Genomic DNA, 22,204 nt, shown 5'->3' with positions numbered 1-22,204 from the left:
TGTTTGTGTTGAAATAATATTCAGTGATGTTTATTAAACAGAACTACAGAACCTGATGTATATAAGCTCAGACTAGACGTAGGTAATGACCCATGATCCCTTAAATATTTTGAGCCCCACTCTCTATACGGTAATGAGTATGACCTGTGTAAGTGTCCTGTTCAAATTCCTGTGTGGGTGTCTGTGTAAGAGTATTGTGCCTATGCGTGCAATATCGTTGTATTCCAACACTATACCGTATTATTTATCAAGCATTTGTGTTTCCGCCTTAAGCAGAAACGTATTAAACACACTCACGTTTTTCAAACAGAATTTTCTAAAAAAAAAAAACGAAGCCTTCAATTTCTAATTTTATTATCTTTGATTTTCGTCTGTATTTTGAGCTGTACAATCTCCATGATCCCATTTGTATCGTGTAGTTACAATCGTATCGTTACAATTTCATCGTAATTCAGACATCTTAAACGATACCAAAGCGTTTCAAGAATTTATTGATCAAATTCAAATTTTAACAGCTTAACACTTTGACTGCCACGCCGAAATCACACGTTTCGCTGAGGACGCCACGGGAGTATTTTTATTATTCGAAGCATATAATGGCAAAATAATAATAAATCGACGATGTGAGACACCGTTCTTCCCCGATGGACCGTTTATCTTACTGGTAGTCACAGGTGACCATCGTGGCGCCTTGGTAACGGATGATTGCGACGTATTATAACAAGGCTTCGTTTATTTCAACAAATCATTCGCATTTGTTATTTCGTCGCAAAGCAAAACGTCCAGAATAATTTGTTGAAACGTGTAGAAGATATTAGTAAACGGTATTTGCTCATTCTATATATAACAGTAAGGTATGTGCACACTTCTAACTTCAATTATACGATTACAAAGCAGCATTTACGATTATTTTCTAAGGTGTATTTATAATAATATTCGTAGACTATCCCTCAAAGGTATGGATGCAAACACAGTGCACCGTTAGATGCAAGATTTGTCCTCATTTTTTTTTTTTTTTTACCGATGTTCTAATAAAAATGTTTAATCGTTCAATGGGGCACTTTTTGTTTCAAAGTATCTTCTATTTATATTCGAAATGCCCTAATCGTCAATTTTCATTCAATTTTTACAATCGTAAGAAGTTCAAGCGCTTCAACGTGGCAGTCAAAGTATCAAATAACATTATAGAGGACAATTTTCGTTCACGTATTGGAAGTGACGAAGAGCGCAAACTTCTGCTCTTATATTTCGTTCTATCCGAGTGTACGTTCACTTGTTACGCTTTTATTTCTGCATCGTGCATTGTCTTGGTGGATGGCGAGAGATGGCATTTTCGAGACAGCGCGTTTAATTAAGACGCATTCCCTGCTTTTTGATCGTGTAATTTCCTTAGCCGGGACGATGACTCTGAAAAATTAACTGCGTTTCCACCGGTCGAATATGAATGCGACAGCGGCGAGGCCTGAAAGACCTCCTCGAGGTCTCGGCTATGTAACCGCGCCGCATGCTAAGTTATGGAAATGAGAAAACTCTCGCGACCGCGCGTGCGTATACCGATTTATTAGAGTGCTGACCTGATTCCTTTCTTCTTCTTCTCGAGACCGTGGATGCTGCTGTGACGAAGACCTGCTTCAGAATAAATTCACCGTTAAGCGTGTAGTATCGTGAAATTTCGTGTCAAGTGGACCAGGACATAGGCTTACGGCGGAGAGGATCTCGCGAACGTGCGAGCCTATCGAGTTTCCCGGCTCTTCGATCGGACAAATTACGCCGGCACGATGACGGAGAAAGAAAATGGGTTTAAAGCGTACGTGAGCTGATAGAAATATTAGAAATGAAGCATCGGGTCACGCGTTAAATTAATATCTCGCGACTGCTTCAATAGCACACCGTGATGAGCACGTTCCATCATAATTATTTGAAGAACCAACCTCTTCGCAACGAATAAAATTTCCAATGTTTGATAATTGCACTTTGGAACGCGAAATATAAATATCGCGTGAAACCTTGGTTGCGTGCGATATTTGGAAACCGGTGCTTTAATTATCAAAAGTTTGTAGGTAATTTGCCAGAATAATTCTCTGCATAAGGAATGTGGAAACGAACTCTTAATATATATCGTTCCTTTCGGGGATTATCTCGTCCCCGTTTAAATTTTACAGCAATCAGAAGAGATTTTTATTGGGCGATGCCATAAATAACGCGACTGCTTTTTCAATAATTTTCCAAAGTAATTCTTTATGCAAAAAATTTGACAGAGCTCTTGATAAATATCGCTTCGCTTGTAGATTATATCGTTGCGTAATTATTCAACGATTCAAATAGGTTTTTATCGGGCAATCTCATAAACAATGTGAATGTTTTCAGTATGTATATCAACCGAAGATAAAATCTATTTGTCAGCAATTAATTAACAACACGTATTTTCTCTCGTCTTCTATAATCGTTTGCCATCTGCCAGCTACATTTCCTGTGTCCCATTTATTTATCGCGTCTCTGTCATGACAAATTATTATTAATTATCAAATGATCGTTAAATTCAAGTTTCGAAAAATCGCGTTACTTGTGGATCGACCTGACGGATTAGGGTGAATTCAAATAAAGTACAGGATCGATTAGGTACTATGAATTTTATTGTATTTACCTTGTCGAATCTTACAAATAGTGAACAGCGAATATCGACGTTAAATTAATTTTCTATCGTTTCCTTTTCCGCTTTCGTCCGTTCTCCGGTCCCACGAAAATGGAATTTCCCTACAACGTGTCTGCGCCACCCTAACCGCGTTAACGACCATTAATAGTACCAATAGCTTACAGATGCTTATAGACATGTCTTCTTATTTACTTTATCGTTACCGTATCGTGGATATATTACTATGAATGATGAGACGTGATTAGCGATGAGCAAGTATATCGAGCCGAAGACTTTACACGAATCTTCTTCGATTTTTACACACATGCACTCTGACAAACGGAATCCCGATCGAAGATCGAAATAGACACTTTGTGTAATTATATTGGGAAAAGTCGTCGTTTTATTTTACATACAAAAAAAAGAGGTTCTATAGCTTTTTCGGTTTATTCTTTATACCACGTACGTCTGAAACACGCGTACAAAAATTGCATCGATCGAGTATCACTGGTTTGCTTTTTATACCTTATTTATCTTCGATGCAATTATTCAATTATTAATGCAATAAATGGCTCGAAGCTTTGATACTTAACAAATAGCTTCAAATGGGACCAAAATGAAAATTTGCACGATACAAATGCAAGCAGATTGATCTTTTACGATCGATCATAATTACATATAATCGATGGCACCAAGATCTCTGCATCTTATTGGGTTGCATCGATCTCTTCGCAGATTTAAGTTCGATTTATAAGCACTCGTTAGTAGCTAAAGTGTATAGAGTTAACATTCGATAAAAATTCTAAATTATAAAAATTCACAAGCATCTATCGACTTATCAAATATCAAGCTTCGCTGTGCGTATCTAATGGTATAACGGCGACTTTTCCTCTTCTGCGTACGATTTTTCAATCTGCGATCGGGATAAATCCCGTGTGACTTACTTTCTCTAACTTCGTAATACTTTTTTTTTTCTCTTACGTTACTTTATCTTACTTACGATCTGTTTCTTTTTTTTTTTCTTTTTCTCCTTTTTCGTTTCTTATCAAATGCGTTCCGAATAGCTCGTGTACTCGTACTCGAAGATACATACGCGGGGACGCACACATACAAAGACCGTACACACGCATGCACACGAAAATGTTCTTACTCACTCGCGAATGGCGTTGCCGTTATTTGCATATCGCGCAGGACGCGGCCGTGAAAATTTCATCGTTAATACTCGTTCGATCGAACGAAGATTAAAGATCCATTAGGAATGTTTCCATGATTTTGAAAGCAGGATTTATTCATCCTCCTTTCGTACAAATTTGCAACGTATGATTCGGCGCAAGAATCGAACTTTTCATCCAGTTTCAAGCGATATTTCGACGTATCAACAATGGCAAACCGAATATCGCAGAAAACAAATCTTAACAATTAATAATGCAACATTTCCTGTTGGAGGGGAAAAGCGACGTGATCGAAAATTTTACTAATTTCGTAATTAACGACATTATCGTCGAAAGATTCCATTCTGTTATTTCTTCTGATTTTCAGATGTTTTATTTTTAATTTCTACTCTGCGAGCTTGCTTGAGAGCCGATGAAACATTCGATTCTTCCATCGATAATGTACCTGGAAAATCGATCGTATTTATCGCACGTTACGCGATGATCGTGTTACATTATACGTCGTCGAGTGGAATCAATTTAACGGTCGATCGATTGTTCGTTCGTATCTTGCGATATTTCGATCGCTACGAAACTCGCGATCGTACGAGAGTGTTTGTCAAGTTCGTGAAATTTCTATAAAAATCGGCGCAGATTTAATCTGTCTCTAACAAAAAACTAATTTTCAATATCATACGATATAAAAAATGCTTGTTTCGCATAAAAGAAAATCGCGATTCACTTATTAACAAATCTCACTTTGTTTCATATCGAAGTAATAATTCAGACAACTCGCAATTTTTCGACATTGAACTTTCTACGGCGCTGAATTGTTTGGTGGAACAGAGATATTTAGTTTTCGGTGTATACACCTTCGACGATCCGTGAATCGTTTAATTCGTGTTTTTCGCATATTCAACGCGGTACACAAAATCGAAGGAGGTCCCTGCTGTCAGAAATCTATTTTTCTATAACGCGTGTCTATTTATCCAAGGATCATCCGCAAGGAAATAGGAAATCGTTTTCCGCGTTAAACAATCGCCGTTTTTCACCGATCTACCGAATAGACATAGAAGAGAAAATACAGCTTACGCCGTGGAAGATAATAAACGAACAAAATTCCAGTTAAAATGAAAATTCGATTAAGTAAGTTTCGCTGTTGAAATTTCACTTAATTAATATTTAAAGCTCCGAGAGAGCCGAATTTCACGCATAGACATATGAAATGCGAATTTTAACAAATTTTTAATTAAAACGAAATTAATCGCAAATTATCTTATTAAGGAAAAGCGAACGTTATTCGTCCGCATTATATTTTCATTCGATATTCTTATTTAACAACGCTTGTATTGTTCGTTTTTAAAGATTTCTGCTCGGTTATAACGTCAATCCGTAACTTTTGTAAAAATATTTCTTCGGTTCTATGTGTTTGTCACGTTTCAATAAGAAGACAGGAAATTGTGCCCAAACCAATGAAAATTCCATCAAACAAATTCTATTACATTCATGACTGGCGTTCATTTCGATTACCGAAATTCCTTCTGTACGTAGTTTCGTTATAGAGTTTAGCAGTTGTCGAGTGAGACGATGCGAAAAATTTCTACCCATCGTTCTAACGATCAACGAATATTATACCAAACAAATATTGTACCAAATGTTCCAGCAAACACGAAATAGTAATAGCGACATAGTTATTGCTCGACAGTTTCTAATAGAACTAGAAAAGTAATATAGTCGTTAAACTTGTATGACGTGCTTTAAAAATTGATCGGTATAAAAATGGCATAAAAAGTAACGCGTAACAAATTATACGACGAGACGAAATTTAATTCGGAATAATAAGAAGTTAAATCATTTACTGAAACAATAATGAGAAAATATACGCGGTTAAACGAAAACGTAATTCTCGATATGCTTCTGATTTTTAATTTAAAATAGATCCGTTCGACTTTGATGAATTGTAGAGGCCGTAGGAGCGACAGTGCGCACAATGAAAGCTTTATGCCCCTTTAAAGCAAGCCCTGGCTTCCGTGGAACGCTTTCAGTTCCAATTTAGACCCAATTATAGTGGCATTATATTTAAAAAAAATTCCAAAGTATCGTATGTGTTTAGTCTTTCGATATAAAAGCCACTAAATAATTTCACATTTTGCTTTTCTCGACGTTTTACCATTAAATAGAAAGGTTCAATTATTTCGAAATATATTTGAAATTTTACAATACGTAACGAACTATTACATTTTATCGTAACAGTGAGATAGAATTTCAGAAAAATCTAACAGGAATGTCTTACACGTTTTAAATTTTCCATTCCATCCTATAAAGATTCCAATGAATAAAACTCTGCTCGAAAATGTAAAACATTTTACATTATAAATGAGATACGGATACTTCGCAGAAGTCGAAAACAACGTCATACAAGTTTTACATTTTTCAACAATCAATTCCATCCTCTAAATATTCCACAAGTGAATGAAATTCTCTTAAATACTCGAAATGTACAAAACATGGTAACGATAACAATATGAATATATAAATGAATAGAACAAGGAAAGAATAAGTAAAGAGGGTACAAGAAGACGAAGAATCCAGTTCTTCGGAATTTTTCTTTTCTCGAAATGCAGAAAATCTACGACATCGAACGAACGATCGAAATAATTCTATTAAAACGAACGTATTATTTATTATAATAGCTCTGTAATTCTTCTCGGTTAACTGCGAGTAGCTGGAAAATTCGACGCTCTAATTGATCTAAGGCGAACAAATCGTGAGAAAACGCTGCGAATGATCGCCTTCCGAAGCTGTTTCCCTAGTCCAGTTTGCCGGGAGAACGTTTTCTCACGATGGAAACCGAACTACCGAGTGTTTACCATTAATTCGCAAATGCTTCTTTTTACGAATTCCAACGGGCAACAGAGGTACGCTCTTCGAGAAATAGAAATGGATGACGATTCCGGTGGGAGACTGGGCCATCGCCGAGAAAAAGCCTGCAGGATAGTGGAGAGGTAAACAAGATATCATATGGATACGAAACGATAAATGAGGGGAGCACGACGGCATAGCGGTGGAAGAAACAGGGAGCGAAAAAGTTCAACCAGACAAACGGATTACCATTATTTTTCCTTTATAAAGAATTGGAATCGCTGCTTCGTAAGCGCGTAAAAGAATATTCGTGCATGCGAATAAGAAATTTCATCGATAAAACGGTAATTTGTTTTTTCGAGAATCCCGTCTTCGAGCTTTTAGATCGCAATATGATTTTTCTTTCGAAGCTCGTCCGTTGATTGGATTTTTTCACCAAGATGTTTATCTCTTGAGCGAGCAATAAATAATTTGATTCGATTAATGATAAAAATGATACACGACATTAACGATAGAATTGACTTAAAAGTATAACGTGCAATATATGACGATGTTAAGTATTCGACAAATTCAACGAATTGTACGAAAATTATGAACACAACTTGGTACCTCAAATAATGTTCGTACGTTTAATCCTGCTCGGAATTTCGAGTGTCCGTCAGTTTATGGCACAGACGGGCCCATTCCCTTCTTTAGGAAACTCCGAATTACATGTCTTCCCCGAGCTGCAAACCTAATGACTCCGAGGTCAGGTAAAAATCCCGAGCCGGGAAGGCACGATGAACGGATGAAACCCAATGACTGGCAGGGAGAATCGGCAACGCAGGAGGACGGTTCGTCATCAGACGTACCATGCGGGTGAAACGCTTCACTCTCAACAAGATCTTACCACCGCCGTGTTCGTAACATCAACGTTACTTTTATACAACAAGTGGAAATACAGTGCTAGATCACTCTAACGCTGGATCTATTAAACCTTCTGCACCTTGAGCGCTAATTCGTTCGAGGTACGCGATATCGACCGATCGGTTTGACCTGACCGGTTGCTCTTTAGTCGAGAATTCCCAACAAATTCCGTTGTACTTAAAAAGTGATATACATTGGCAAGGATTCCTTAAAAATTTCTTAACGATACAAAAAGACACGATCGAGTGTAAAACGATTTTAAGAGCAAAGAAGAAGAAGTGGAAGGTAAAAAAGAGGCTAGACATGGTCCGGATGATCATTCAATTTATCGCAGGTATCGGTTACACGAAAGTGACTTTTGTACCGGCTGCCACGTACTTTTCACCTGCTCGTGTAACAGTGCTCTCGATAAATTATTGTATTATTCAGGCAGAAGGTTGCAATATTCAGCAGCAGCAAGCGCTGATTTACACGGAAGTGAGCCGACGTCATTGTCACGATCCGTTTAACCACTTCGGCTCGAATCTCTCGGTGATTTCGATTTCGTGATCGACCTCTGGTCACGTTATCATCGATCCCGTTGGTTATGCGTCTCAAATCGCGCGGATTCAAGCGAGGATCGAACCTCAATGGCGCGAAATGAAATTACGCGGTCAACTTTCGCTTACAGGAATTCGGCGAACAGAGGCAACAGAGACGCGCGGAAATGCAGACAGGATTTCCATGCGTTCGAAATTGTTTTCCCAAAGGAACACAGTACGTATTGCACACGCTGTTTCGTGTCTTTTACGCACAAAATGATAAAAATAAGAAAAAGATGGTGCGCAAATGTGGCTTTGGTTAGAAAGTTTCCATCGATGTAACAACGTATTGGATTTTCGTTCAATTCGCGTGTTCTGTTACTTATAGCATACGCGGTTTTCATCGTTCGAGAAAGAAGACAAAACGCGGTAGAAAAATCACGCGAAATGGTAAAAATCAGAAAAGGATGACGTGTCAATGTTTTATTGAAAAATTACGATACACTTAGGTAAAAGTAAGAACGTATCGGAGTTTCGTTTGATTTGAGTCTACGTGTGTTTCTCATTTTTATTTCTAGAATATACTAGCACCATTTTGCGAAAGAAACATAGCGTATCTTGTACACTTGTACATCTTGAAAAATTTCTGACAATTTTATTCTTCGTGATTGCTTCAATCGTTCGTGTGCAGTAAAATATCGAAGAGTCGACGAACGAAAAAATATTAGTATACAATAAATTTGAAAATAAATAATTTTGATGTGCAATCTGCTAATAACATACCGAAATGTCGGAGCTGTTAGATAGCGAAGGTTAGAGTACATAGAAACAGAGGATACGAATCGAAAACCAAAAAGCCGATATTACTATTTTTTAATGCGTGACGTGCTCTTTATTTGCTTTTCACCGGTGTCGGCGTTTTGTTTAGTCGATTGAAAGCCCGCACGCTGGTTCTGCACACAAAGGGATGCTGTATGTAATTGAAGGAATCGTAATTTTTCAACAGAGGAGGCTCATTGTTATTCGAACTTTATCGTTCTCGATTGGATCGTTTCCGAAAGAGGGACAGTCGATGTGTAGAACAGAGCGCAGAATTAAAACTTCCTCTTTGCGTTTGTATGGGTATATCGGTTTAGCTTTGCGTGGAAAAATATTTGATCCAGCGTGAAGCGTGTTGTATTGCTTAAAAAAAAAAAAAAAAAAAAAAAAAAAGACAAAAAAGATGGCAAAAAACATCCTCCGATTCGATGTACAGTTTCGCGTGAGCTGTGCAATTCGTGGAAAAATAATTTACAAAAACAAAAGAGCGAGTTAGAAAGAATAAAAGACGCGATAAGATCGAACTTGTCGCGTCGGAAACAAATCGAAAGTAATGGGAATCGATCGTTGTTCGCGATTCCCCGCAAAAGTCCCACGATCGGCTTTCGTAATCGCCGACGGGTCGACGACTCGCGTCAACCCTTTCCCCGCCAGGTGCATCGAAGAAGCGTACATGGAACTAAAAAAAAATAGGAAAGAAAACGATAAAAAAATAAAAGGTATGGGCGATGTGCGAGAAAAGCGATTAATACGCGCGGTTGTACGTCATAGAGTGGGCGGACGTGAATTGGACAGATCGATCGCGTATATCCGGCGTTTATACAAGCGCATTTAACCAGCCGGTGGTGGGGCCCAGTGACCGATGCAAAAATGATTGTCCTGGCAACGGTCTGGTAATCAAAGTGTTAAATTTGTAGCGGCGGAGCGAAGCGAAAGCAAATTTGCATAGTCGCGCGCAATAAACACAGAGGAGGCTAAGCGAGTGATTCGAAATTTTATGAACGGTGATTGTCTGGCCGGTTGAACAACGCTTCTGGCGCCGCGTAGAAACGAGTATTTTATATCGTGTAATAATTTCAAGAGCCCACGGCCCAACCATTATTTCACGCTTCAACTTGCGCGACACATCGCCGTAATGTTCGCGTCTCTCGTTCGCGTTTCTTTCTGCCAAATCCGCCGTTGTGCATTTCACTCGCGCGAAACCCCTGGAAAATGGAACAGACGAGCTGCGTAAATTGTTCAATCGACCGACTCTGTTCCCTTTATTTTCACGCGCGCATATCGATGTGCTTTAGATATGAAAATCATCTCGGAAGCACCACGTTTGATTCTGACTGTTCCAATGGATGAAATCTGTACGAAACGTTCGGAGGAGATTCAGAATTATCGACTGGAGATTTTTGCAAATAATCGAGGAACGATGTTTCTCGCAACTCGGTAAATATTTTCACAAGACGCGTTTCTAATTTAATTTCAAAGTTTATTCGGGCAGCGTCGTCTCGTTTAACTTCTATGCTTTACGAAAATTTCCCTGGATGTACATTCGAGTCTTATCAAGTTGGAAAAAATTCGACAAAGTTTCCGACACGGTCGAAGAAAATATTCTCTTTGTGAAACTTTTCAACGCGTGAACCACAAAGGCTTCAAACACGGATTCGTCAAACTTAATCAAACTTTAATGGCTCAATAGTTTAATAGTTAAATCGATCGTTGATGAAGTAAAAAAATTTATCAGCTTCTGGATAAAATCGAAGCGTATTTAAATATAAAATTCTTTAAATATAGAACACTTCGATTTCTGTAACCCTTTAATTGTTATCAGCGGATCATGAACTATCGCGATAACTTACGTTAGAATATATTTTATTTTCATTTGACGTTGTATATTTTACGCGATGAAAGCTATCACCGTGTCGAATAAGAAACAGCAAACAAAACAAAACACTTGAAAAGTAAATATGCTAATGCAACGGTGCCGTGTTGAGGATTAAAAAGACCGGAACATGCAATTACATTCGATGAAACTAGAATGACAGCGATAAAAAGTATTACGCGTACTCGCCTGTTTTTGGCACGGTTCGTGTACCACGCGTGCTCCATTCGGATAAACAATTCTAGGTCGCTATTTATTTCCAAAACTTTTTCAGTTTCAAAGAAATAAACTCTGTTCGATCGCCGGTGTTTCAGCTGCGACGAGGCAAATCACTTTCTTTTCTTTCTTTTTTCTTTTTTTTTTTTTTAATAGAATTAGTCGTCGAAAGGAACGGGAAGAGTCGCGATTTTCGTTCTGAGAAAAAGATTGATATGTTAATCTGCTTGAACGAATTTCAAATCACGATAATTCACGTTCGATTTATCTTTACGTCGTTTTGATAATATTCGTGCGCAGTATGAACGCACAAGGATACGTTTCCAATTTTTACATGCGAACCAAGAGATCGACCGAGTAAAAGGCAATGGGAAATCTTCTCTTGGTATCGTGTAGCGTTCAAAGCGAACCGCTCGAGCCGCCATACGCAAAAATATTCGTGGAAATTCACGTACGATATGGTAGACGAGATGGGCGAACCTTGAGCTCGGTAAACAGGATCGACGAATGTTCACGATAAAGGGAAAAACTTCGTTGTCTATCACGGGGAAATTTCGCGTTTCCATTTATGCAGTTCGATGTATTGAAAAAGAAACGAAACGAAAGGGGGAAGAAAGTCCTTTGTCGAACAATCGGATCCTTTGACGACATCTCGTGTAAAACAGTGGTTTCAGCACAAACGTTTCTCTCTCTCTTTCTCTCTCTTTCCCTCTCTGTCTTATAGTAATCTGCGTATACCGTGGAGAAAGTTTTTGCTGATTTCTTGCTGTCTTCTTTCTTCGTATCACGAGTCGGAATTGATTCGGCTGGTTGCTGCTTATCGGCTTTCGGTGTAAAAATCGATTTCGAATGCGAAAGTGCGTCCGTTCCTTGCAAAGCTCGACATATGGGCCGGGAAAGACAATTACTTTGGATTCTTCGGAATTTTCTCGCGTTCCATTTGACGCGAGAACGAAGGGAGTTAGCACCATTCGAACTGCAGGCCCAGGGAGTGATCAGGACATCACGGTCACCTGAAAAGCGACGGGAACAGCATCGCGATGACGATGAGAACGAACGACGTCGCCTGAAGATTAGCGCAACCACCGTGCTGCATGGCTGCTGGATTCTCGCCTGAAACATACGCGATATTTCGATTACTTCGATCGTCATAGAATCATCTGTGTATAGTACGTGTCAAATAAAACGAATTGAATTAATTGTAAAAATTTTCTGTCGAAAAATTTGATACGACTTCGATCGTCAAACTATCGATTCGATTATCCACTATAAAAATACGCGAAACGTGTTATACGTGCGCTAACCGTTGCGTTATATACGTGTTACTCGACAATGTAGATGTAGAAAGCTGCAAATAGATAAAAACGCTGGTACGCTCTGAAACGCAAAAGGAACGAACAGAGTGTGGAATACGGTATAAGCCGAGGGATAAAGAAGCGACTCCCTCGTGGTACGAAGCACCGAGAACACAACATTTGCCAAGCACGAAAGGTACCGGCAACACGCAGGATCACCGGAAATCGATTTAATCTCCGTGAAACAAGAATAAGACACTCACGAAACAGCAGAAAAGCAGAGCAGATCGCACAGCGGCAATATCAGAAAGCAACGTGACACAGATAGACAAATGGAAGAAAAAGAGAGATACCAAAGTTGTACAAATATCATGAGAATAAGAATACATCAGACACATGTTACCTCTAGGTCGGTAAATATTAAATATTAAATTCGATAACAATAATATACGCTGTATAAAACACGAGTCTCGTGTTATATAGATAGATCGTACGATTTGGACAAACAGGGTATCGAAGGTAGCCGTTAGCCTGGGGTGAAGAGAATCCAACTGGTATATTCTCGGAATCTACCCAGTATATTCACGGAATCCATCTGACATATTCCCGGAATACACGAATCCGAACTGAATTTGGAGTTCAACGATCTCAATCTCGATCACCGATTTGGATCAATTTAAACGGTGTATCGCAACACCAATGGCTCTCAGCACCATGGAAGGATCAGGATCATGGAGCTGGGACGATTTAGAAACCTCGAGGTATATGGTTGTGAGTTTGTGGATCACGAAACATATATTATATCGCAGTGGAGTTTTAACAGATACGCCTTAAGAATTTTTAAAACACCCGATATTTGACTTATAGTTGGGAGCATTGAGCACTCTTTTCCCTCGTATTCGATCTGTTACGTCTGGCGAATCTCTACCTAGACCAGGCCACATACCGCGGCCAGGTTGGCAATCGGATGTCCGCACATCCTCACGGCGTATCCTCAATAGCTTTAAGGACCCATCATGAATCTTAGCAAATTCTAGCTAAGGTCCTTCAGACAGAACAAACGTCTCTTTAGTAATTCGTTTTCTAACAGTTTATTGTTTACTACGGGAAGATTCGGGAAAGTTAGTTTTCTCACGTATGATGCTTCCCACTCGCCACTTTCTCTCAGGGACAGTTAGCTCCTTCCTCAGCCACCAACCTCGAAAATTAACCAATTACCAACGAAGCCTATTTCCCTCACTCTCATAACGAAACCTTGTCTTTAACGAATCAGTTCATCTCATGTCCTTGGATCCATCCATCACCAGTTTTCCTCCGCAGCATCATTTTCGTAGAGAGTCAATTGCTCTTCCGTTTTCGACCTTTCACCATTCGAACTTGCGTTATTCTACTCGAACTTAGAAATTACAATTACTCTCTATCAACTCGTATTTAGTTTGTACATCGGCTGTTATAATAAACTGGAACTAATAACTTGTTATATCAGTGTCATAATCAATTTAATTACCTCTGTTATCCTAATCGAAATAGGGGATCGGATATTTCGCGGCGTCGATTATCTAATCGTAACGGGAATTTACACCTCCCGTTGACGTGCTTTCTCGCGAACGCGTCTCTCTTTCTCTTTCGCTTGTACGATTGTAAATATATTTACATTTAAATGACCGTTTTAAAAGTTTAGAAAATGTACGATTCTGTGTAGAATCCGCTTAATCTTTGAAACAGCTTTTCGTCAGCTATGTTTTCGCTTTTAGATTGTCGTAACGTGCCTGAAATAGAAGATCGAACAGGTTTTGAAATGTTTTGCTTTACGGAACTGTATCAATTGCAATCGTATTGTAAAAAATACTCGCAGAAAATAAATCTATGTATCGATTAAAATTCAACTGCGCGCTGCTGATAGTATAGAGAAGTGACATTGAAAAAGCTGGTAGAATAAACGACGTTACAAATATAAAAAGGCTAACATTTAATCACATATCGACTAACATTTCAAACAGATATACGTTGTTCAATAAATTGAACTATTCTTCATAGAACATGGGATTTATCGAGCAAAAATATCATCGACATTCGATAATAGAATGATTTGTTCCGATTGTGATCGCAGTTTACGAGACAAATTTCTAACACACGTGTGAATGATACACCGTATTGTTGTGAATCTTGTTTCAAGTTTCAACGAAAATCGTATCTATCGAAATTAACAAAGAGTTCCCATAATCGCTAAAATTATAAACGTACCGCAGATGAATAACTTTTGGAAAAAGAATGCCATCGACGTTAAACATAAACGAAAGATATACAACTAGGCCGTGAACGTTTATAGAGATCCATATTTTCGTCAACACTTTCATCGAAACGGTTGGAATCTCCATATAGAGATTATTTTGCAATACATGGCGCAAACTTTTTTAATGATTTCAGTTCCGCGAAAGCCGTGAAATCGATATTATACAGTCTCAAGAGGATTCAGTATCTGGATTTATCACGGTTCAGGGAAAAAGAATGCGGAATTCCGGTGGAAAAGATCGTGCAGGGATCAGCAATTAAGGAAATGAGGAAAGAGAAATGGGACAGGGAATGTAGCGCGAAGGGATGGAAAAATATGAGGTGAGAAACGATGGACGACAATGAGGGACAGAGGGATGGAAAAATATCGCGAAGCCTCGACTTAGACCGGATTAATGTACGGTTCTTGATTTTTTGCTAATCTCTGATCTCCCCTTTGCCGGCTTAAGAACTCTTAATTCGATTTCCTCGTTTAATTACATGTAAGGCGACGCGATTGAAATTAACGTGGAACATCGGGAGCAAATTCGCGGAGAAATCTCATTTGAAAGCCAGCAGGGAATCGCTCGATAAACGTGTCATCGCCGGATTTTACCGGAAATCAGGACATTGGAATTAGCGCGTGCTGGATTCTTGCAGAGGACGATGGAAACGGAAGAATTTCTCTTATTAGCGGAATTCAGTCCGAGAAAATATAACTTCCATGCCATGTACATTAGAAAAATAAAATGAAACGTATCAGTGGTATTTTCTCTGTCAACGAGACGAGTTATTAATATAATTGAATTTCTCAAAATTCAATTTTTATTGAGAAATTAGCTCGTTCCTGTTTCCATGCGTATTAATTTCGTGAAATTCTACTTAACGTTAGACGCGATGTTACGCCTCGTAACGTTAGTCTGTAGATATCGACGAAACTATCTTCAAGTGAAATTCACAGCCACGAAATTGCAATCAGATCGCCGTAAAGCAAAACAGCGTTCCTATATTGTGCTGCTCCAACGTTTGCAGGACCCAGGATTCGAGACTTAACGATCGGCTCAATGAAGCATAAACAGATCGTAGCCTAGAATTAATTTCGATAGCCTAAATTATACTTGGATACACAGTAAATACGAGCACACGCTTTCTTTTCGTTTTTATTCGCTACTCTACCAAGTACAGCGTCGACGTTCGTTTAATTCGGCTCCTAAGGTTTAAGAATTCAGTTTTTCATCGATATATTTTTCATGATTCAAGTGGATATTATTTGCGAACATCGTGCAATTTCCTCCTCCATTCGTAGTAAATTACCATAAATTAAGATTCCCGATATCGACGAAGCGCGTGTTAAATTTTTGATAATAATCGCGTAAATTTTAACGAACAATGCTTATTTTCTCTACCGAGAACCCAAGTTTCAAACGTCTACAAGCCGATTCAGCGCGACAGCCTCTTCATATCCGAGCTGGTTTCAGAGCAGAAAACTCCTAGAATCGTTTTCGATATTCAATTAAACGGTGACGCAGTTGAAAAAATTTACAGCCCTGTTTACGTTCGATTCTAGTAAGCCGAGTCTCGCTATTAGCTCCGGATCTTCGCTTCGTTAATTGGCTCTTTCTGATTTTCAGGGTGCAGCGTATCTTGGACGGAACCGTTCATTCACGACCAAGGAAACGAACCTATTTTCCTAACTGCTATAAAGGAATCGATCCTCCTCTGCGTGGCAGACTTTCTTACGGAACTAGATCCACTGATTAAAATGGAAGAGCCTAAATGGCACGGTGAAAGAAGCCTAATACACAAGTTGATCGAAAGCGAAGATTCATGATGATTCACGAAACGAAAATTATTGGTTTTCGTTATCTTTGTCCGTGCAAATCACTGATGAGAGGGATTTCCGTGTTCCAGACGAGGGTAAATTAGTTTTCAATGATAAGGTACCTCTTTTATCTTGTTCAAGTCATCTTCGATTTATATAACAAAAGCTTGTAAGTTTATAAAGAGCATACGAATATTCGTTGTCTTTGAGAGTAGGAGACTTTAACATAGAAGAAGAATTATTTCTTATTGGCATATGCAGTCGCTTAGAAAATTATTCGCACACTGTATAGAAGATCAATTTTATTGAAATAAAATGCTACGACATTCTACCGCAAAATTAACGCGTTGTAATGTACCAAATGAATCGAGGGCTTCGTTATCGTCATACGTATCGAAACTATAGAAATTTAGTTACAGAAATTTACCTTTTTTTTTGTTTTTGCTCTAATTAAAAGGAGATCGTTTCTGTATAAAATGTATGCACAAATTTTTATGAGCGATTGGAAATGTTTACTTAATTTATTTGATTGATTATACAATCGTTTTGAGCATCATCGTCCGAATACAAGTCTATTTCACTGGTTCAACAACGATCGAGCACGTTTCCGAGAAAACCGATTTGAGTCTTTTCCCGGGGATGGCACTCTTGTCGAATATTCTGGTAAAAGAATACGAGCACTTCTAGAGTACTGTTGAGAAGTTGAGCTGGAAAGGTGGGAGCCTCGTTTGTCTACAGATCCCAGGATCCTATCGCAGTCGTGGATGGCACAGAGATTGGGTAATCGATGCATAAACGAACTCTAGAAATTCGATTCCTCTCTCTTGTTATACGCTTCGTAAATTCTATTTTAGCCGATTTTTCAACCAGAACTTAAAGAGAAGTCAGATAATTTCAAACGGAATTAGAAATAAAGATAAAAAGTTAGGCTGGAATATTTAATAACGAGATATCCATCGTACGGCTAATATATCCTTCGTAGAGTTAGATAGAAATTACAACGAAGTATAAATGAAGTATACGAGGAATTAGCGTCGAGTTACGTAGTATAATTTTCGATTACGTTATTTTATGCCCATTATGAAAGCGTCTATATTTTTTATTACGCAATTTGTTTCATAAATGCAAACGTATAAATACAGTTTCCTTCCTACGAGTTGCCCGGTTTATTGCGATAAGTTTTCAGAATGGATTGTTCAATTTTGTTGGAAACGGAACGTAAGAATTTACGCTGCGCCTTTTCCGTGTAACAGAATAACAAACATCTTTTTAATTAATTAAAAGAACGCAAGAAATATTTACAAGCGCGTTTCTGTATTTCCGAGGAATGTAGACGAAAATTGGCGAGGGAAACATTTGAGGAAAAAAAAAAAAAAGGAAGGAAACACAGTGGAAATATTAACGTGTCTCGTTAAGCCTCCGCAGTAGGGCGGCGAAGTTTCGCGGCCATTTATAATAAACGCAGGTTTAAAACGCTCTGCCGACACTAAAACACGAAGGTCGTGGCGTTGTGAAAAATCTTGTATATTTCATGAAGTGCAGCCGGGGCACACGTGGCGGGTTCCGGAAGTGGCACTTGAACTTGTTGAGCACGGCGGAGAACCTCGTCACGGCCGGGGAAATAATTTGCACAGTCAATATTACAAATTGCCGCGAATTAAATTCAACCCGGCGTGACGCGCCACGACGACGAGCATCGTTAATAAAGACGATGAACGTCCTAAATCGCGGTTGCAAATCCTCGTGAAACTATCGTTCGTTCTTTCCCGTCACTGGCCAGTCACAGATTTTATTTGCAACGTCAATAAGAAAACATCCGGGCTGCAATTAGAATTCAAGCCTCGCCTTCGTTCCTCGGTTTCCCTTTTGTTTCGTTTCCTCTTGTTAGAAAAAAAAAAAAAAAAAAAAAAAAAATCGGCTGCCGAGACTTGAATTTAACGTAGAAATAATGATCTCGAATGGGGGCTGTTTTCTCACCGCGTTTCTTCTCTTTTTCTTTTCCTTTTAGGTAGATGCAAGTATGAACGTGTTAAACTTTATGCTAATAATTATTATTTTATACTTTTTTGTATATCGTAGTATCATGGACGAGGGACCTGCGGGGTATTGTGCGGATTATAAACAAGCGGTTGCCGAGCATGTACGTAGCGAGGCTAAGACAAAGGACAAAGGGGTTGCTAGAGGACAATAAACGAATTAACAGGAGTACGAATTGAGAAGTCAGAGAGTGCGGATTGCGTTGACGAAAATCGTTAATTAATCGCTTAGTTGTGTCAATTGTTATACGTTTGCTGCGACTAGTTTAATGACTATTGTTTTCTGTTCAATTAACATCTGTTTAATCTACTTATCATTAATAAACTAATTATAGTAGTTACGATACTACAATGTTATGTGGTAAGGAGTGTTTGTAACCACAATAAGATTCTGGTCTTTCTGTAAAAATTGTGAACGATCGTGTTTCACTTGTCTCGATTACTTTTTCCTGCGTCGATGTTTATGGTTTCACGAGAGGATTACAAGAGGCGAACATGTGAAACCACTTTTTCTATATTTTATATATAAATTACATGGTTGATAAATATAACAAATTTTTATGCGACATAATAGTATTCGTCATTTCGTCAAGTATCATTGTACGTTACATAAAAATAAGCTATGACGCTTGTAAATGGAATAAATTATACGATTCTATGTAACCTACTGATATATCATTAAATCGATGGATAAACATATACATGTTCCTTTGTATATCGAAACAATTAGAGATTGGTCGAAATGCGACAAATTATGATACCGAAACATTCCATCATCGGCTAATTACCAATTAATTATGTCAGAATACAAATCGCCGTTCACATCTGTTTACCATACTTTATTGGAATATTCGCGGGACCCTCGTAATTTTCAGTTAATTCTTCGCTCTAATTTAACATTACTATAAGTAGGTAAACTGACATAACAAGGTAACTGTCAATTGACGACATGAATTATTAACCTCTCCCTGTTTAATATGAAATCATTGCCAAACGGAAGATTCACTGGCAAATTTACCGTTGAACCGTGCTGCGTCTGCTTGCTGCGTTAACTCTTGTATAATACGCTGAATCAACGAACAGTTTTTCTCGGATTTTGAATAAAAATATGAAAATATACGAAATCGAACGAATGCGAAGCGAACTTATGCTTTGAAAGTTATTTAGTTCAAAAAAAATGGAATTTTTATCTCTAATGTTTTTTTAGTTTGAAAATTACTTTTTAAAGTATTTTCTCATCAAAGTGTTTGGTATTACCATCGATTGTTTGATATTTGACAGCTTTGTAAAGGAAAAGGTATTTACTGCTGCACGAAGAGTAAACATTAAGGAAATAATAGAATGTTGAAACTGCTGCAATTTTTCTGGATAAAGAATCAACGAGAGTAGCAAGGCACGTGAAGTACAGCTTTACTTTTACACACTACGTCTGCAATATTTTATTGAAACACGTTACAACGTATCGACTTTGTCACGATACAGCTTGCAGCATTGCTATTTTCATAACTGCGTTTCGATATTTACTATTGTTCGATCTTTCGATAAATATGATAAAGTATATTCTAAATAATATAATACGCAAATTTCGACAGATCGTTGAAGATGGTACAAGTTCGATAATACGCGAAAGAACGTTCCAATTCCATCGCTCGCTTTCTATTTTGATTTCAGTGAAAATCGCATACACGTTATACGTACGTGAACAATTTTCCTTGTAACTGGTCTCTCTTTGTCCAAACGAAATCTTCCGATCAAAATTCTCCAATCATCGTCCCATTAAAGAATTCCCATCCCATTTCGACTTATCAGCATGGCTAGCATCGTGTTCTCCTAGCTCGTCAGGTTAATTCTCCGGGGGACGAACGAGAAAAGCGCAGTTTGTTGCTCGCGAGACACTCGACTCTCGACGTCGAAGGTTTCCCAGTCACAGCCAAAAGTATGAGAGAGGAGAGAAACGTGGGACGAGATCACTAAAAAAAGGCGTATGCGAAATGAGCTGCCAAGCACCCTCTGGAGATACCTTCTGTCTATTATACATGACCGCGTACACCGCTTCCGTTAACTACGTCTCGCGAAGAGAGCTTTGCAAACTCCTCACGCTCGTTGTCCCCGTCGACGTCGTCGTCGTCGACGACGACGTGGTTCGCCCAGTAGAGAGAGCGACCATGAGAGGACCAAGAGGCTGGCTATGAAGGGTGAGTTCTACCGGCGAGAGAAACCATGACTCCGTAGGAGAAACCAGCAAGAAGATAGAGAGGGGACACATCCTAGTCCTCGAGAGCTTGTGGTTAGGGTTATTAATGGGCAGGGCGTGACATCCCGCGAAATAACCTCCCTAACCCCGTCTCCATGCCAGAACCAAGCACTCCATAGCCAGTCGGTTGTCTGCTCATAGGCGTTAACTGGGCCAAGAACTGCTCATTTTCGAGAACGAGACCTTTCCTATCTTCCTCACGCCCTAACGTCGTCTTCAACTTCTTTCTCTATCTCTCTATCTCTCTCTCTCTCTCTCTCTTTCTCTGCTTCTTTCTTCTCCTAGCCTTTTATTTGCCCCTTTTTGCTTTCGCTTCAACCGCTTACACCCGACTCTCGTTCTCCCCACTCGGCTTTCATTACGTTTTTGCTTCCATTTTTACGGCGACTTGCGAACCTTCCACCCACTTCCACTCGACTCTTCTCGAGCGTGTACCTCCATTCGGGCATCGTGGTGTGCAGCCGACAATTATCTTTACGAATCCGGCGTTCGGGAAACGGGTACCCGTGTTTCAGTAGTAGGACCAACGCCACGAAATGCAACGTGATAGACGTTTCTCGAGCTTTTCATGTTGTTCAGCTTCTTTTGTTGCGCTCCTTTTCAATGCTCCGCACGCTTCGCGGATCCGCTATTCGAACCTTTCTTTTTAAGCGAGATTTCGCAGCGGGAATATCGTCATCGAGAATTAAAATCGCAGAAAGCGTCGTCGTAAATTATTGTAAAATAGGATTTTATTTGTTCTCGTTAAGAATTGTATTGTTACCGCTTGTGCGTTTAGAATAAAAGTTGCTAGAGATGCCACGTTCTGCGTAATGTTATTCCAAATTTAATTGCGAAGTTGAGAATAGTGGATAAAAGCTGGTGCTTGAAATTTTCTTCTACGCGGGTTAATCGATACGAACGTAACGCGTGAATTAGAAACAATCGCGTGATTAACAACTGTACCAAGTACGATAATAAGTTGCTTTATACTGAAATTCATTTCGAAATTTCATTCCCGAAAGCTTAGAACGATTCGTATCGAATTTATATAATCTCTACAGATATTTATTTATATTATTTATTTATTGCTTATATCGTTACATAATTTATATTCCAATGTAAAAGGAACGAAAAGAAGAACTTATTGGAACGAAGTTTTGAAACGTGTTAATTTGGATACTTTGATAAAAGGAGTTCGACATATCTGTAATTGCAGTAATAAAACTGGAAACTCATCAAAACTGGTATCGAAATCATTAACAAGTTGAATACAGGTCCGTAAACCGTTGGAAAACAGTATAGTTGAATAGAGTTGGCAAGCGTTTCCATTTAAATCCGTAAATCGTCAACGAATGGCATTTACCCTCCTGGAATCACACGGGGAGAAACCGCGGGACGATTAAAACGACAATAATAATAATCGCAAAACGATTCATTACGAGCTCGAATGACGGTCGAATTCATTCGTTAAACGCGGCCCGCGGGGCATCCCTATTCTCCCCTCTGCCATCGAATTAGCCTGTTTCAACCCTTCAAGTGTTCCATCGGCAAATTAGTTTTCCAA

The 22,204-nt window shown here is 38.9% G+C and overlaps 2 protein-coding genes across 4 annotated transcripts in view; one reads left to right on the top strand and one right to left on the bottom strand.

Moving 5' to 3' along the window:
- LOC139994172 (uncharacterized) overlaps positions 1–19,543 on the top strand; it is a 243,828-nt gene extending 224,285 nt beyond the window's left edge. The window contains exons 2-3 of the mRNA XM_074112046.1: positions 14,703–14,888; positions 16,178–19,543. Coding sequence (XP_073968147.1) covers positions 14,703–14,888; positions 16,178–16,307 — 316 coding nt within the window. The 3' untranslated portion in view covers positions 16,308–19,543. The remainder of the gene's footprint in view (positions 1–14,702; positions 14,889–16,177) is intronic.
- Positions 9,276–22,204, bottom strand: part of LOC139994167 (zwei Ig domain protein zig-8) — a 349,732-nt gene continuing 336,803 nt past the window's right edge. For all 3 annotated transcript variants that reach the window (XM_072016560.1, XM_072016562.1, XM_072016561.1), the window contains one exon: positions 9,276–12,093. In XM_072016560.1, the coding sequence (XP_071872661.1) occupies positions 11,990–12,093 (104 nt within the window). In that variant the 3' untranslated portion in view covers positions 9,276–11,989. The remainder of the gene's footprint in view (positions 12,094–22,204) is intronic.

This window comes from Bombus fervidus, chromosome 14 (genome assembly GCF_041682495.2).
Source record: "Bombus fervidus isolate BK054 chromosome 14, iyBomFerv1, whole genome shotgun sequence".
Taxonomy (NCBI): domain Eukaryota; kingdom Metazoa; phylum Arthropoda; class Insecta; order Hymenoptera; family Apidae; genus Bombus; species Bombus fervidus.
Note: the sequence above shows the minus strand (reverse complement) of the source record. Positions and strands in the feature narration are given on the sequence as shown.